The sequence below is a fragment of the Lolium rigidum genome, chromosome 1, assembly GCF_022539505.1.
Source record: "Lolium rigidum isolate FL_2022 chromosome 1, APGP_CSIRO_Lrig_0.1, whole genome shotgun sequence".
Classification (NCBI taxonomy): Eukaryota; Viridiplantae; Streptophyta; class Magnoliopsida; order Poales; family Poaceae; genus Lolium; species Lolium rigidum.
This window is the reverse complement of record NC_061508.1, coordinates 122043582-122062317: the sequence shown is the minus strand read 5'-3', so window position 1 is coordinate 122062317 and position 18736 is coordinate 122043582. Positions and strand designations below refer to the sequence as shown.

Genomic DNA, 18736 nt, shown 5'->3' with positions numbered 1-18736 from the left:
AAACCTAAACCCCCGTTGGTATATCGATGCGGGAGGGATCGCAGGATCTCGCAGTTTAAGGCTGTGGTTAGATTTATTCTTAATTACTTTCTTGTAGTTGCGGATGCTTGCAAGGGGTATAATCACAAGTATGTATTTAGTCCTAGGAAGGGCGGTACATTAGCATAGGTTCACCCACACAACACTTATCATAACAATGAAGATTATTTAGCCGTATGTAGCGAAAGCACTAGACTAAAATCCCGTGTGTCCTCAAGAACGTTTGGTCATTATAAGTAAACAAACCGGCTTGTCCTTTGTGCTAAAAAGGATTGGGCCACTCGCTGCAATTGTTACTCTCGCACTTTACATACTCGTACTTTATTCAACTGTTACATCAAAACCCCCGAATACTTGTCTGTGAGCATTTACAGTGAATCCTTCATCGAAACTGCTTGTCAACACCTTCTGCTCCTCGTTGGGATCGACATTCTTACTTATCGAAGATACTACGATACACCCCCTATACTTGTGGGTCATCATGGCGCGCCGGTAGGAGGAGGCCACGCGCCAGGCGGCGCTCCGGGAGGAGGAGGAGCGCCAGGCCGCGCTCCTGGCGGAGGAGGAGCGCCGGGCCACGCTCCGGCTAGAGGCGGAGCTGCAGGCCGCAGCGGAAGAGCAGCTCCGGAAGGAGTCCGCGCGGAGGGCACGGCTGCGCAGGCCGGCGAGCCCTCCGAACCCGCACTCCGCCTGGGAAAGGGCGCAGTGGTCGCCCTGGCCGGAGTCCCCGGCTCCCTCCGGCGTTTCGAGCCGGAACAGCGCGTCGCCTCCGGGAGGGGAGTCGTCCTCATCGACGGCGACGACGACGAGTACTATTGGGAGTAGTACTGCCGGCGGCCACCGTACTCGCAAACCCTGGCTAGGGTTTGCTTTTTTTTAGTTTAAAGCCCATATAGGGCTTTCTTTTGTGTAAAAATTGCCTAAAATAGGGCTAAGTTTAATTAACCACTAGTTTAAATTTATTTTTTGTTGTTTTCGTTTTTCATTTTCATTTTTTTTTATTACATATGCGTTGCGTCCGCACATTGGACGCAGCGTGCGATCCAAACGGATACGCGGACGCGGGCCGCTGTCCGCGTGTCCGTGTGTCCGCTCGACCACCCAAACGGTCCAAAACAGATGACACAGCGCGTCCATTTAGGTCGCTCGGTTGGAGATGCCCTCACCGTGGGAGCTGGGAGGGGGGTTGACGGTTCCTGTGACCGCCGTCCCGCAGTGCGTAGGAATGAGCGTCTGTTCGTATGTGTATAGGATCTTCATGCGAATCCCATGTGTACCCTAGATAGATAATGCATCGAGGGCATCGGAGTGCGGCTAAGCCGTGTCTGCAGCCTGCGTACTGCGATACTGTACGCGCTGGCTCTACGCATGCATGCAGCCGAAGCAGTCCGATCGTTGGATAGCGATGAGCTCGATCGAGAAGTTACGGCGTGTCAACCGGTACGACAGGGAGAGAAAGAAAAACAGGCCATCTCAAGAGGCTAGGGTTTCCATACCCTCCGCCGGCACCGCTCCGTCCCTTCTTTGATGGCGTTTTAGGTCTTAGAGGTGCGGTGGGTTCCTGGCCTCTTGTTAACGGGAGTATCTTTCTTGGGATAGTGAGGCGCTAGCATCTTGGATCAGAAAGTCTTCCTATGTTCTTAGCTCTATATTTGGTTCGGTGGTGTGCCTAGCGCCGATCAAGGGCGCATGGAGTTGTGTGTCCGACAGATCTTCTCGGATCTCATCGATTTTCATGTTCTTTAGTATGTTTTCAGGTATGACTCTTCTTTCTGATCTATGCATGGTTCTCATAATTGCCGATGATTTTGTAACTGTCATCGACGCCGTAGTTGGTCTACAAGATTGGGTGGATTTGCCAACGACCCTCAACCGCATAACGTCGACACTTTGGGTACATCGACATCGACACCTCCATGGCTCCGATGACCAATGCGTCTGTTGAAAGAAGAATGAGCTTGAAAGATACCAGCTAGCATGCTCGTTTTGAGTCGAGACAGGGTGTTCCAAGGAGTATAGCAGAGGACGGGTTGAAGATGGTGCTTTAGTGCTCGTTGTGTGCGTGTGGTCTAGCTAGCTGTGTGGCGATGTCCACATCAAAACTGTGAAAATGCCGATGGTGATCCGAAAGATTAGCATTGCATCATTGTTGTTCATCGCGATGTTGCTACTCTTTGGTTGCATTGGTGGGACCTTTTTTGTGGTGTGCATCTTTAATGTCTATAATAATTCTTGATATTATGTTGTTGTAGATGTTGGGTGTAATGGTATGAGCTTAGTATTAATGTATTTTTTAATCAAAAATAACATTGTCGATGGTGTTGCTCTGGTCCTTTGGGACCATGTCACGATGACTTTCCATCAGTCAACTAAAACAATCTCAAGTACTATCAGTTTTGTCCAATGACGGTGATGGAGGGGCAAGGACGCCAATCTCAAGTACTATCAGTTTTGTCCAATGACGGTGATGGAGGCGCAAGGACGGCGACACGCTTTTGGCTTGCTCTAGTGCTTGTAACTGTTGTTAGATGGTACATTGACTTATTTGTTATTTATATGACTCTGTCCGTTCTAAAAATAATCTTGACTTAGTTTAAATTTTTATATATCTAGTTACGTTTTAGGGTGTAGATATATTCGTATATATAGATCTAAGAGAAAATTGAGACATCATTGTGTATAGAGGGAGTACTTTGTATGTTCTTCGTAACCGATGTGGATGAATAGACGGCACCTTCTTTGTGGGTGGGGGTGGGGGGCGGAAGTTACCGCGTGCCGACGAGGTGAGAAGCCTGAGGTGTTACCATGTTACCGCAGAGCAATGGCGGCCAGCTCCTCGTGCCGGAATGGGGAAAAGAAGGTACGTGTGTGTCATGCGTGCGTACGTGACGGGTCGTGCGGGCCGGTGTTGTTTTTAGCAAAGCTAGCGTTGCATTTCCCGATGCCTTCAGCTAGCCTTTCACCCGCGCGCATGCAGGCCGTCCCGTCGTCTCTGCCAGTACGTGCCGCCTCTCTTCTCCCTCTGTCCCTGCCAACTGCCATGGCCATGGCCCATGGCACGACGCGCCGTGCCGTGCAGTGCGCGCAGTCCGACCAAATCATGGCCTAATCACGCCGGAAAACCACGTAAGCCCGGCCGGCCGCGCGCCTGCCCTCTCCGGCCCACACACGATCCAACCTGTGCGAGTATAAAATTATTCTCGTCGCCTTGGAAAGCTCTGCGCTCCTCCCTCCTCTGGTTTGCTCCATGTTACATGTTGCTTCCATCCCTTCACGTGTCGCCCCCATCGATCGCCCCAGCCAGGTGACACAAGCAATAGCAGCTGCAGCAGCCACGTACGTACGCACGCACGACGCAAACCTCGTCGTTCGATCTGGTCATGGCGAAATGTTCCCCGAGCTAGATCGATAGCCAGTGATCTATATCCACCCCTTCCGCGTCTGTGCGTGTCTTCATCGTCAGATCCTTGGGGGTTTCTTGGTCGCTATGGCATTGGAGGCCGTGGTGTTCTCGGGAGGATTCTGTGGGTACGGTGCCGGCATTGAGTTGGAGGGGAGCAACGCCTGCTGGGCCGCCTCCCTCATGATCCCGGGCGCGGAAGTCCCGCACGGAAGCTCCTCCTTGGCAGCGCCGCCGCCGCCGGTCCACGGCGGTGATCGTGGAGGCGCGGTGGTGGTGGCGGCGACGTCGGGCACGGCAGGGAGGAGGAAGCGGCGCAGAGCGAGGAGCGTGAAGAACGTGGAGGAGGCGGAGACCCAGCGGATGACCCACATCGCCGTCGAGCGCAACCGCCGCAAGCAGATGAACGAGTACCTCGCCGTGCTCCGCTCCACCATGCCGCCTTCCTACGTGCAAAGGGTACGTACGCGGTACGCCATGAGTCCTGACTAGTGAGTGTTAAAATGATCGGAGTTATTTTTTGCAAACTTGAAATGATTTGACGTAATTTTCCGAGTTCTTGATCGATCTTTGGGAAAGAAAACAACAGCATTTTTATTGTGATTTGCCGACAGGGCGACCAGGCGTCCATAATTGGCGGCGCAATCAACTACGTCAAGGAGCTGGAGCAGCTGGTCCAATCCCTGGAGGCGCGCCGCCACGCACGCCTCCGCAACCCCGTCCTCGACGACGTCTCAGCCGCCGTAGCAGTACATTTCGCGGACTTCTTCACCTTCCCGCAGTACACAATGAGCGTCCGCCCTCACGTCCCGGACCCCTCCGCCACAACAGCATCCGCGGACGACACGGCGGCCGACGCCGACGAGATGGCGTCCGGCTCCAAGCATTCGGCCATGGCGGACATCGAGGTGACAATCGTGGAGAGCCACGCCAACCTGAAGCTGCTCTCCCGGCGGCGGCCGAGGCAGCTGCTGAGGATCGTGGCCGGGCTGCAGGGCCACCGTCTCGCCGTGCTGCACCTCAACGCCACCAGCGCCGGCCAGATGGCCCTCTACTCTCTCAGCCTCAAGGTACGCGCGTACGGACACATGCTCCCCAGCTGGAGTAGCTAGCTAGCCCGCCCGCGCGCGTCTTCCCGAACGCTATGGCTAGTCTGAGTTTCTTATTCCAGACCATGCATCCGCTCGCCCGCTTGGCAGCGCGTCACGCCGAAACAGCAAACTGGCATCGTTTTCCGCGCATTGTCTCGGACGACGCCTCCAAACTCTCCCCTCTCTGTGCGTGTTTCACCGCAACGAGGATGAAGTTCCATTGATTGACTTGGCAGAGTTGTGCTCTAGTGTCATGCGTGTACTATTGCAAAATTAACTCATATACTCGTCGGTGGATGGCTGCCGCAGGTGGAAGACGACTGCCGGCTCTCGTCGGTGGACGATATCGCGGCGGCGGTCCATCGCATCGTCGAGACGATCGAGCAAGAGGAGGAGCACAAGGAAGCGAGCCGTAGCTAGCTACCCAGACCTAGACCTAGGCTGAGTACGTTGGTAAGTAGATCATTAGAAATCAATCAATCAATTAGGAGTGCCATTACATATAGGAGCATATATGGATGTAAGATTTCACTAGCTACTAGTACTTGTAGCGCACCTAGCTAGCTGGCTTGCTTGCTCAGTGTAATGTACCTTCTGTGTACTCTGGCTTTATATGTACTTCCTCCATTCACGAATAAGTACGTTTTATTTTGGAAAGTCCAACATTTTTAAGTTTAACTAATTTTTTACAAAAATAATAATGCATGTGATATCAAATTATTATATTATTGAAGTACATGTTAAGATGAATCTAGTGATATTAATTTAGTTTCATAAATGTTACTACTTTTTCTAGGAAGTTGGTCAAAGTTAATAAACTTAACTTTAAAAATTTGTGTAAACATCGGAAATTCAATTCGGCACATGGGAGCATATGCTCCTGCCACCGGAAAAAACATTTCAAAATGTAAAAAAAACTGAACGAAAATTTTCACGCTTACGCGTCCACAGTCTATGTGCGGACATCAAGTTTCACAGAAAAAAGACTTTTCGTGACTTGTGGAAAAAAAAGACAAAAAAAAAAACGGTAGACAACCTCTTTTTACACCAAAATCTATCTTTTTTTACACATGAGACAAAAAAATGTTGGTTTTCCGTTGAACGACTTTGTGAGCCTGTAGAATTTCGAGATCGAGATGTATGGATTAAATTTTATGTCCAAATTTTTCGATATTCTGAAAGTGTGTTTAAAACAAAATTTTAAAACCGGGAACATATGCTTTCGAGTGCCAAAAACATCATCCCGTCTGAACATATGTTTATTTGAAGATGGAGGGAGTACTCATGTATGTATGTCCATGGAGTATCTCTCTAGGTGCTGTTTGGTGTGTATTTTTTTTCCCTCCATAAACCACGCGCGTCAATGCTGGAGCCTTCTGAAGAGATTGTACAGTTGATATTACATAGACAAGATTGACCGGCCGTACAATTACAGTACAGATGTCTCAAGTCCCTGTTGCCGGCGCGCGTGAAGCACTGTTGAGATGAGTATTAGCGGGGCCCGGGGGAAATACATTGGCGTCTGTTTAATTCGTGTGATATCAAAAGTGCATGGATAGAAAAAAAAGAACTCACCATTACAGTTATAGTGTCATGTTGTCGAAAGGAAAAAAGAGTTTGCTGCATAACGTCACTAGTAGAGAAATCCTCTTTTACCCGCAAAAAAAAAACATCACTATTAGAAAACAAGTATTTTGTCCGGAACTGTCTAGAGCTTTAGTTCGGTCTGTGTTTGAAACCGGAGTAATGTGCCATTAGTCCCGATTCAAACGGGTAGGATGCCGAAAAGTTTTAGTCCCAGTTTGTAACGGAACCTTTAGTTCCGGTTGAAGACACCAACCGGGACTTAGTCCGGGTTTATAATACCAACCCGGACTAAAGGTTTCTGGTTTTCTTTTTTGGCTCCACAGTCCACACACACACAAACTCAGCTCCTTGGACCGCCTTTTTAGCTTTGTAAACTACAAATGAAATTGATAAAAAAATCAAAAAATAAAGTCCTTAGATGTCCATGTGTTATGTCATCTAGTTGCAAAAGAAATTAACAAACACGAATTTTAACTTTATTTTTTGCAAAATTGCGTCATGTATCGGTAAAACAGGATTTCTGGTTGCATATGAAATCGAAAAAATGTTTAATATATGAAAACGTATCTACATGAAAAGTTACATCCGAATTCACCTGAGTTTACCCGATCAACCAATTTTTAGATTCTCAAACTGCCAAAGGGAAATATGAAGATTTTCAGGTTTTAGGTTCTACAAAAAAATTATTTGTATTTATTTATTCAAGATTATTATTACATCATTACTTTTATTTATCAAAGTAATTATTTGGAATTTAAAAAATAAAGATGTGTGATATGATACTAATATCAATAACATGCACGCAAAGCACTTGGAAGCGGGATGGAAGAAACTCGGAAGATAAGCGTGCTAGTGTTCGAGCAGTGGGAGGATAGGTGACCAACCGGGAAGTTTGACTATGTGCAAGTAATTTGACTAGAGATAAGTATAGTTAGAGACTAAATTGGTCAAATAACTCAAATACTAGAAATTCTAAAAAAATAGAAAAAAAGAATGAAAAAAATTAGAAAAAATAGAATGATTTTTTCCATGGAGACCTTTAGTCCCGGTTGGTGTTACAAACCGGGACTAAAGGTCCTCCGCCCCCACGCGGGCCCGCAACCCATGTGGAGGGCCTTTAGTCCGGTTTGCAACACAACCGAGACTAAAGGTGAGGCCTTTAATCCCGATTTAGCAGTCCCAATTGGGCAACCGGGACCAAAGGCCCTCTAGAACCGGGACAATAGGCCTGAGTCTCTTTGATTATACTGGAGAGATTTCATGAGGTGTGATCTGATGTTATTTTTCAAAAAAATTCACACTACAATATTCCTATCATGGGCGAACCCAGGAACAGACAAGTGGGGGCCTAACCCCACTCAAAATATCGAATTTCAGTACGATTTATTCATAGTTGAAAGAACAAATCTCAAATTCTGCAACTTTTACAACAAAAGTCCCCAACTCAGTTGATTTGTCCCCATTTATATATTTTCTAGGTCCGCTCATGATTCATATGGGACTAGTTCCTATGAGATACGATCCAATCTATCCGAGGATCTGTTAAATGAAAAAGAACGAGAACAAGTTGACCGTGAGGACCTTGTTTCCTTTAGTGTGAAGAGCACACATAGATCGGTTAAGTTGCATGTTGATTGTCTAAGTATACGTCGCGGCGCTATAATTAAGAAGTTAAGTAAGCGCAAAAGGTGAGGGTCATGTGGTGGAATAGTAATTGGCCCCATCAAACATTGTTTCATTCACGAGACGGTTAGGGAGCATAAATTAGATTTTGTTGTCTTACTGGATACGGGTAGATATGATTTGTTCGCATATTTTCTTTGACATTTATCGGGGGAGGGTGGTGAGGGTGGATTGTGTGCAACATTGTCTATCTCCCCATGGGTGCATGAAAACAATCTCAATCCAAAGAGTAGAGATGGGTGATTTATGTGTTTAAGTTTTGTCAAATTAAAATTTGATGGTTTGGAATGGATTCATGTGGGCGTGTACGGAGCGCTAGTGAGAATTTGTGATTCGGAGATGTTGATAGGAGTTGACTTCAATATCATTGGAAGACAAGAATAAAAAATAATGATAATTTAATACTCGCTAGCCTTTTCTTTTTAATGTGATCATCAAGATTCTTGACATGAAAAAATAGCTCTACATGGTCAACAGTACACCTGGGGGCCAGTACAAGAGAGGTGCCCAATTAAGTGAAATTGGATCGAGTTCTAGCGAACGTAGAATGGAAGCAGAAACACTTGTATCGGTACGTGTTTCTACTCATAACGGGTTAGATCATAAACCATTACTCATTGATTCTGGAGGCCTTGCGCACCTTAGAATTAAAAATAATCTTTTTTTTGAGTTGTCTTGGATGCGCCAAGAATGATAGTGAAATGCTATTCAATACGGAAAGTCAACTCTTGAAAGATGGCAAAATAAGATGCTTCATCTAAGACAGTTTCTCTAAGGGTGAGCTAGAAACTGTATGTTAATTAAGCTAGCTAAGCTTAGGCATGACAAAGAAATCAAGTGGGCTAGGTGCGCCAAAGGGAAACATATCCAAGAAGGGCAAATAATACACATAGTATATTCAACTAATTGCTAATGGAAATCATCAAAAGAAAATGTTCTTTAGCTTTAACAAAATGAGGGGACTATAGTTGGTCAAGAAAACCTAAAGGTCTTCATCACTTGGTATTATAAAAAATTGTTTGGGGTGCCGCCGCCAAAATTTATAAGCATAATAGAAGAGGTCATTCATGATATACCACAGTTATCAAAAGAGGAAATCATAATTCTCACATAACCTTTTACGGAAGAGGGGTTGTTTGAAGCCATATCTCAAATGAAACATAATAAAACCACGGGGCTCGATGGGTCCCATATGAAGTTTTATCAAAAGTTTTGGGACGTCATTAAAACAGATTTGATGGCACACGCCACCCAATTGCATAACGGGGATTACCATTATACAAATTGAATTTTGGTGTTATCACTTTGTTGCCTAAGAAAAAATGCTAGTACAATTAACCAATATAGGCATATTTGTTTGATGAACATTAGCTTCAAAGTCTTTACTGGAGTAGGAACCAATGACGCAATTGTGTTTGCGCATAAAGTGGTCCGGCGGGGAGAAATGTCCTAGAGGGGGTAGTGGTTCTCCATGAAATTCATAGGAATAAGATGGATGGAGTCCTATTTAAAATAGATTTTGAAAATGTGCACAATAAAGTTAAATGGTTTTTCCTTCTGCAAGTTTTGCGAATGAAAGGGTTCACGCCTCAGTGGTTGAATGGGTTCTAAGGTATTTCCAGGGTGGGACCAAAGTGTTCCAGTAAATGATTATATTGGACATTCTTTTTATATGCTAAAAGGGATACGTCAAGGGGATCTGTTATCTCTCGTTTTGTTCAATATTATTGCAGATATGGTATCCATCCGTATTGCTAGGGCTAAAGAAGATGGATAGATCGGTGGCTTAGCGACAAACCTTGTGGGTGGAGGGATTTCTATCTTACGGTACACTGATACTATCTTATCTATGAACATGATTTAGATAAGTCATGAGTAAGTTAATTGTTTTTTTTGAACAACTATACGATTTTAAAATAAACTTTCAGAAAAGTGATTTTTTGTTTGCTTTGGTAAGGCTAATGAAGTAGAGAATGACTATAGAACCACGTGAAGTGGGAGCTCTACCTTTTAAATATCTAGGCATACCGGCCTATTCATTATAGGAGGTTGCTTAATAAAGAGTGGAAACAAGTTGAAGACCGCTTTGAAAGAAAGTTGGCATCCTAACTAGGCAACTTGCTCTCATGTGGAGATCGTCTTATGTTAATAAACTATGTTCTGACTAGCCTTTTGATATTCCTATTGTCTTTCTTTGAGATACCAAAAAGGTACGCAAAAGATTATATTTCTATAGATCTCGCTTCTTTTTGCAAAGTGAAGACCCAAAGATGAAGTATACACTTACAAAATGGAACATTATTTGTCGACCTAAGGATAGGGGGTCTACGTATCGAGGCACTTGATATAAGAACATATGCTTATTTAGTAAGTGGCTATTTAAGTTACTTTCTTGACAAAGGGTGTGGGAGGATCTGCTACATAATAAGTACCATACCTACGTGGATAAACGCCCTTGCAAGTTCAAGCCAAACCATGGATTCTCTTTTCTGGAAGGGTCTCATGGGCGTCAAAGATTATTTCGCTGATTGTGGTTCTTTCGTCTTGGGAGATGGAAAGCATAATCGATTTTGAGAAGATAAATGGTTGGGTGATACCCTATTATCAACTCAATACCCATCCCTATATAATATCATTCGACATAAAAAACGTTTTAGTCATTGATTTTTTTTCTCAAGCTCCACTAAATATATGATTTACATGAGCTTTAACAGGAGATAAATGACAGGTTTGGATAAACTTGTTTTATTTTAACGGGGTTGTTTTATTTGAGGAACCATATAGCTTTAATCGGTGCCTAACTACAACGGGTATTTTCTTTTTGGTTAAGTCTATGTATGTTGATTATATGAGTGGGTATACTATGTTCTATAAAAAAATACCCATGGAGAATAAAGTGACCTCATAATATAAATATCTTTATGTAATCCCTTTATAAGAAGGTGATTCTTGCCAAAGATAATTTTGCTAGAAGACATTGGAATGGGTGTACTAAACGTGTCTTTTGTAACTCGGAATAAACCATTGACCATCTATCATTTATTTCCATTTTTCTTGTGTAGTTTGGAGAGTGGTACACTTCGTAAGATAACATTCCCCCTCCAACTAATGTGACTATTTTTTTGGAGAACTGACTAAATGTGATTGATAAAAATTAAAGCTAGAATTCAAGTAGGAGTTTCTGCTTTGGTTTGGGAAATTTATAATTGTCAAACAGAAGAAGTGAGCCTAGCTCATTTGGTTAGGGAAGTGGATGTACAACCCAACCACCCAGGTTTAAATCCCAAGGGACGCAGATTTGGGTTCTTACTATTTGTAAAAAAAATCATTGTGGAGGTTTCCCCTACCGTATTTCTTTCAACAAAAAAATATAATTGTCAAACAATGTTGTTTTTAACATGGTGGAAACTCCAAACTTTTTATAGATCATTCATAGGGCTGCTTCATCGACCCATATGTATTCCTACCCCCTTCATTCGGAGCAGCAGGAACCTATGGATTCTAGGTGCAATCAGCCGATGGCTATTGTCCGGGCTATATTCAACCAGCGTGACTAGATATATTCTAAATGTCAATATGCATAGAGGCCTTTTGTCTTCTTTGTTTAGATGAATTATTCAGGTCGCCACTTTGAGTGGTCCTTGATGTGTAAACTTTGATAACTGAAACTTTCCAATAAAAGTAAAGTTTGTGCTCAGGGATTCAATGCAGAGGCCAGAGATGAGCTCCCATTTTCAAAAAATGAGATATGATCCACCAAATAAATGTCTGCTGTAGGATTTTTTTTATAGGATCTCATTCCTGCACAAATCATGTGAAAATCCCAAGAATCAAAAGCCATAAAGAATTTTTTTATCAAGAGGATTGGGTGGATGTTAAATTTTATAATATGCATATATATATACAACAACAAGTAGAAAAAATATGTAGAATTGTTCTTGTGAGATTCATCAATAAACGAACAATCCACATAGGAAAAGCTTCTAAGGATTTCATTCCGCCAAAATTATTATAATCAATGATTGATGAGAATGGACAAAGTTGATCCTCTTTAAAAAGTTCAACGGAAAATAACACACCTCTCGAAGTTTATCCAATCTAACATCCGCGACATTGAATTGTGCTATCACAATGCCATCTAACTTCATTTTCAAATTTACTTAGGGTTTTTGTGAGCAAAGTGATGATTTATACCCCAACGAGCTATTACACCTCAATGCGAGAGATTCGTATCACCGAGTGTTTGGCACCACAAAAAGCAAATAAATGTGGATGAAATTATTAATCAAAAACAGAATGCAAAGAAATCTTTGGCAAAAAATCCTAAGATCTTGATCATAATAATCGTAGGAAAAAATCTCAAAGATCCTAATCATACAAAATCTTATGAATTTATTTTTGAATCAAAAAGAGCCCCTAAGAAGTTGCAGCGTTGCGTGGGTGAAAGTGCAAGTTAGATTGATGGTGTCACAAAAGGATTCCAAGGTTTCTCATATTTGGGCCTCCACAACTTTCACCCCCCCACCCCCTGGCGCGTCCGAAAAGCCCTACGTCGATGCTAGGATGGCTTGCGTACATGCACTTCATGCTTCTTTGACCTAAATGGCCCTTAACCAAAGTTTTAAGCACTTCCGGCCTTTCGGAAAACTTTTAAACATCTATGGCCCCTTGTAATCACGTCATTCTTGATAGGAATAGAGAACACAGAAGTTTAGCTGGCAAGTTCTTTTCAAAATCTATGCTGAAAATGACTAAGTCATCTGAGTCTAGCTTACTAGCTATATCAAATGGCCTGATCTACCTGTTCTTTTTTCAGATGGTCCGAGAACATAGTTAAAGGGTTCAAGATTTTTGAAAACTCAACCTAAATGGTATGACCTAGATATTTTTGAGCCAGATTTGACTAAGTTGTGTTCAGTTTGAAAGATTACTATACTAGCCAATTGAACCAAAAGTCTGAACTGATGGAAAGAGACTAGGCAGTGTATTTATATTCAACACTCCCGTCACGTCTAGGGTATTTTAGTCCTTAGCGTGAATTTGGTGCAGGCTGCAGAATTTTTTTCTTTTATTTTTAATATTGTACGAGCAGGGTCTTGAACTTGAGACATCTTGACTCTGATATCATGAAAATTTATTGCACTAGCCAATTAAACCAAAAATTTAAACTAATGGAAAGAGACTAGACAGTGTATTCAGTCTAGCTGACTTTTAAACCGGCCTGACTAAAAATGGTGGCAAGGATGTTCAAAAGTTTTTTGAAACAAGAGAAAGTGATTAAGAGTTTGCTTAAGGGCTATTTAGGTCGAAGAAGTCCGCTGCTAGGGTGCTTAAATTTGCACGTTCACGCGAGTGCTCTCCAAAAAGTAATCCAAGGGTTAACGATTGCAGGGATCAATAAAGCATCGTCGGATCCGCATCAGCGAGGAAGTACGTGCCTACGAGCCCCTTTCCCCCAAGAGAAGAAGAGGGGGAGCTTCTGCGGAAAGAGATGGGTCGAGCACAGCTGCATGGGCATGCATGCACGGAAGGGCGATCGACGCCACACGAGGACGGTGGAGGCGACGTCGAAGCCAGCCGGGGAAACGATTTGAATGGACGTGCCCGGCCGGCCGGCTGCTCGTGCCGTCCCATTGACCCTATCCGAAGCTTGGAGGGAGAAAGGTTCTGATTCATGGAGGCAGAGCCCTTTTCCCCAACAGGGGCGTTACCTTTTCCTGCCTAGGCATCCATGATTGACCCCGGTGCTCCAAGGTAAGGTACCCGGCCGGCGAGATGATCCGTCTCTCTCGTGATGCTTTTTACCTCGTGATTTGACCAATGTCACAAGGGCCGGCCAGTGCTGCTGGCTGCTGTTCAGACTTCGGAGTCCACTAGCGTGGATGGTGACCTCGAAAGGAAAACAAGTTTTGACTCTTTGGTGTGGGGGTGAGAGAGTGAGAGCATCTTCTCACTACTGAGAAGGAAAAAGTGCCTTTCTCTCTTGTGGTACAGCAGCAAATAGCGAGATGTGGCCTTCTGAAAAAGTGTCTGCACGCCCTGGAGAGATGGTGTCAACTGAACCCAAGACCAGAATACTGTTACACGAGATGTGTCAACTAGAACCCAAGAGATTAATTGGGCATGCGAAACATTCAGCTTCCTGTTCCTTGATAACATACCTCATAGCTCAGAAAAGTTGATTGGCTGTCAGAGATAACATGGAGAGCCATAATTCATCAAACTAACTCGATGGAACTCGAGACATTACACATTAGTACAGAAACTGACACATTTCACCATATCATGACAAACAGACAAGTTGCTCGACACCTTTCTCACTTGATCGTTGGATGTTTCCAAGATTAGGCCAATAAGTTACTCTCCTACTCTCGAGTGGCCTACTTAATACCTGCAAGCTGCGGCTCATGTCTGAATTCTGAAACAAATCATTTGGAGTAGACCCAGAACATCAAACATGACAAGAATAAATTCACAAAAGGCATCTCTGTATCTACAATATATCGGAGGAAACATCTCTTGATATCACAGGAACAATAGTACATCACAGTAAATTTACAGGGAGGTTATTGATTAGATACCACTGGTGAGGTCATTCGGAGGAACAATTTCAATGGAGAGAAGAGAAGTCAATACTATGCAGTATCATTGGCATTTTGCTCAATGTCCAGTGCACCATGTAATCAGAGAGTAGGGCCGATGGTTCCATCAGAACAGCATAAGACAAACGGACAGCTTAACATGCTGTCAGGTATGTCTCAATAATTTTAAAAACAAATTTACTTGATGGAGACTCAGTATACAAGTATAAATACAGAAACTGGTGGACGCGTAGTCAAATATATCTGGATTTCATCATGCGGATGAGAGGAATAAATGAGAGGGCCTAGCTGCATCTTGGTTGAAGTCAAAACACCGGTTAAATGGACTGTTTGTTGGCCACTAGTAATTGTGCACGTGCAATGCACGTGTAATCTTAGGAAATCAATCAAAGTAGCAGATGCAGCCCATTCTCACAACAACTACCAAACAACAAAATTCAGTCTTTATACATACAAACCTGAAGGCAAAATTCACGGATTGGTTCTTGCTATTTGAAGTATCATCTGTTTAGTTGGAAATAAACAGCAACAGATTACAAATGTGCAATGAACTTGAGAAAGAGAATATCACAAACATACGCTTTTAAGCAACAATCTCCTATCGGCAAAACTACACTTCTGTATTCTAATAATTTAAGTTCTCGTGCTTGGCGCCGGCGTTTTGCAATTTCATCTTTATTTTTTGCATAATACTCTCGGTTTCTCTGCCTTTTGGCCTCTTTAGGATCTGCAGTCATGACACAATTTACTATATGTCGAAATAATAATAGGAGAGTTGAAAGCATCAGTCATTGTTAATCACTTTGATTCTGGCCGTTGGTGATATCTTGAAAAGGGGTGCGCTTTGACGCTGACATGTGTAGTGTTTGCTTACACTTTTCGTAAATGTAATTGATATTATAGAATACCTCTTCCCTGTAAAGTTAGAAGACCATAAAATATTATACATGTTATAACTGAGCAATAAATCCAATCCCTATTTTACATATGGTCCTGATCCGAAATCTCATGCATAAACCAGGGAATCCAAGTTAATTCGCACTTGATTAACCACATTAGTAATTATTATACTCATTGCTACTGTTCAAAATTTTATTCTCTTTCTTGTTCTCAAGATTTGGTAGAACCCGTGTTTGTATCCGGCCTCTTCGTAGCACTAATCCCTGACTCTGACTGAAGAGTAAAATGACAATACTGAACCTCTAAAGCACTCTATTAGCGATATGCACAATGCACTGATACCCGAGTGATGTACAAACACATAATCTTAATGTAAAACAGAAAAACCAATTATTGAGACTACGCACTCACTTGCTGTAACATAAATTGTGCCAAAGAAGAGCAACAAATGCATGTATGTATACGCTATGTAAAGCTTGTAACAAAGCGTGGTGGTAATAATAGAGAGATGACTACAACTCTAATACTAATCAAATTCCCACAAGAGAAATCTAAAGCACGGATTGGAGAATCATAAAATAAGCAGATACCTTCAGGATTCTAGGAGGAAACGCGGTTGAGCTGGGCCTTGGATGAGCTTGACCTTGGAGGAGCTGGACCTTGGAGGATCTGGCCTTGGAGGAGCTGGGAGCAGACGGAGGCAACGGCGTGGGGCAGTTGAGCTGGGCCTAGGGGACGGCAGGTGCAGAGGAGGCTTCGGCGTGCAGCGCGACGACGGGGCGAGCCCTGGCGGCGGGTAGCGCGGCGGCGTGTGCGTCGGTGGCTTTCGCGGGCGTGCGTGGCGGTTATTGCGGCGGCGAGCAGGTCGTGTGCGTTGGCGGCTTCCGCTGGCATACGCGACGGTTATTACGGCGGCGTGCGATTGGATTGTCAGCCCCGGACTGTTTTAGCGCTAATGTCGGGTGGCCTTTGAAGCGTTGGATGAGTGTTTGACGGCTGCGATCTTTTGGATCTGCCCCCTCTGGGCCTTTTTATATTGGTATAGATATAGATGCGTGGCGGTTATTGCGGCGGCGAGCAGGTCGTGTGCGTCGGCGGCTTCCGCTGGCATACGCGACGGTTATTACGGCGGCGTGCGATTGGATTGTCAGCCCCGGACTGTTTTAGCGCTAATGTCGGGTGGCCATTGAAGCGTTGGATGAGTGTTTGACGGCTGCGATCTTTTGGATCTGCCCCTCTGGGCCTTTTTATATTGGTATAGATGATATTTAATCATTCATCACAAGTTTAAGCCAAGTGACTCCCATTAGATGCGTGAATATTGACTTCGGCAACATCCTCTTAAGCTTTTCCGGCTACTCCCACAACCTTTTTATTGAAATACCTTAGGCTGCCCTTATCGGTCACAAGGCTAATGAGAATACACTTTCAAGTTTATTATGTGGCTTGGAAAACATGTTACAATGGTCGGATATGCAAGCTTCCTGAAGTCGGGGAATTGGGATCCTCAGTGCATCTCCAGCCGCGACCCCCAAAGTGTTTCTCAAACGGCGCCGGATCGAGCGTTTGGAGAACGTGTTTTCTTCGTATCGCATTTGGAGGACGTCGCTTCTTAGCCGTATCCCCTAAACGCACGTCCCAAATAAATAAAAATACACGAAAATAAAATTTTCCATTCAAATTTGATTATATTTTACAAATTTGAATGAAAACAGCTAGATTACGGCGGTGCGTTCAACAGGCCCGCCCGCCGTCGCCTCCTCTCCGCCGCAGCTCCCGCGCCGCGCACCACCTCTCCCTACGGAGCGTGACGAGAAGACGCTGGTGCTCGTTCAGCGCGTCGTCGCCTGCCCTCCCCAGCTGCTCTGCCTAGAGGAAGAGTTCGATGGCACGACGAATCTGCTCCTCTTCGCGGGCGCGGGCGTCGTCCTGCAACTTCTTCTGCAACTCGAACGACTCGACGAGCGCTAGTTGCTGCGCCGCCGCCTCCTCCGGGTCTGGCCCGTCATCGTTGGATCAGTCAAAGTCGTCGTCGTCCTCCTCCGCCTCTTTGTGGAACGATGAGCTCAAGATCATGGGCTCTTTGTGGAAGCTACAAAGGTTTCTATTGGAAATGGAAAACACTTTTTTGGGGAGGCCTCTTGGTTAGATGAAAGGCGGCCAAAATATATCGCTCCCCTCGTGTTTTGAAAGGCTCCAAGAAGAAAAATTGCACTATCAACAAATCTATGGACAATAACTTTTGGGTCTCCTAAGTTAACGCAAGATAGCCTCTCCGTTGAGTGTATTGTGCAATTTACCATCCTTCGGAAGATGTTACAAGCGGTTCATTTGGACCCAAATTTGCCGGATTCTAGCTAATGGAGGCTCACTAGTGATGGATCTTACTCTAAATTAGCCTGCAACATGCATGCAATTTTTGGGTCAACCGAATTTGGTAGTTTGAAAGTCTTGGGCTCCTCCTGAATGCAAGTTCTTCGCTTGGTTAATTATTTGAAATAGAGTCTAGATGTCAGATAGGCTACAAAAAAGAAGATGGCCAAATTGTGGAAGGTGCAACCTTTGTGAGAGCATCTCCAGTCATATCCCTCAAAAAACGTCCGACACAATGATTTGTGGCGCCTTTTGAAGAGCGTCGGACAAAAAGAAAGTAAAATTTTCGGACAAAAATGAGACCTTTGGCTAGCCGCATGCCTCAAAGAGCGTCCGGATGCATGCATGGTGGTAGAGGGAATCAGTCCATGTGGGAAAAAGAGAGGAGAGAAAGTGTGGGATATGTGGGGAAAAGAGGATGACATATGGGGACAACCAGGGGGCTTCATGCATGCATGGCTTTCATCTGGGGCTAAATTCGTGTCCGTCGTCAACAACCTGTCCCTGTATATATGGTCTCTACTAGAGACATCGGACATAAAATATGACGCTCTTTGGCTTTGGGATGTGACTGTGTGACTTCTTTTTTTTTTGTCCGCGGTCGTTTGGGGGACGCGACTGAAGATGCTCTAACCAAATGCATGAAACCGCGTCCCACCTTCTCTTCAAGTGTCCTTTCACCATTCGAATGTGGTCCAAAGTTAAGAATTGTCTTGGGCTAAATGATGTTGACATAAATGGTTGGCATCCGTCAAAGAGTGGTGGATTGAAGGAGTTCACAAGCATGTGCAATCAAAGAAGGCAATGACATTGCTTGCAATGTTAATCTCTTGGAAAGTCTGGAAGGAAAGAAACGCTCGCATCTTCTGGAATGAAGCTTCTTCTTCAAATATGATTGTTAGCAAAAATCAAGGAAGAGGTGGCTATGTGGAGACTCGCTGGGGCATGCTTTGAGTAATGTGATGCCGCAAGGGTAGGTCTTGTTTTTGGGTCAAGCTTTGTTTGGTTTGTAAACCTCTAAAACCTTCTCCTTAATCAATGAAAATGGAAAATCTTTTACC

The 18736-nt window shown here is 44.2% G+C and overlaps 1 protein-coding gene across 1 annotated transcript; it reads left to right on the top strand.

Annotated features, from left to right (window-relative positions):
- The first annotated feature begins 3526 nt into the window (after positions 1 to 3526).
- On the top strand, positions 3527 to 17273 carry LOC124651161 (transcription factor bHLH94-like). Its single transcript, XM_047190299.1, has 4 exons — positions 3527 to 3898; positions 4054 to 4509; positions 4840 to 4942; positions 17044 to 17273. The coding sequence occupies exons 1-4, from the start codon at positions 3527 to 3529 to the stop codon at positions 17271 to 17273; spliced, it is 1161 nt and encodes a 386-aa protein (XP_047046255.1).
- The last annotated feature ends 1463 nt before the right edge of the window (positions 17274 to 18736 follow it).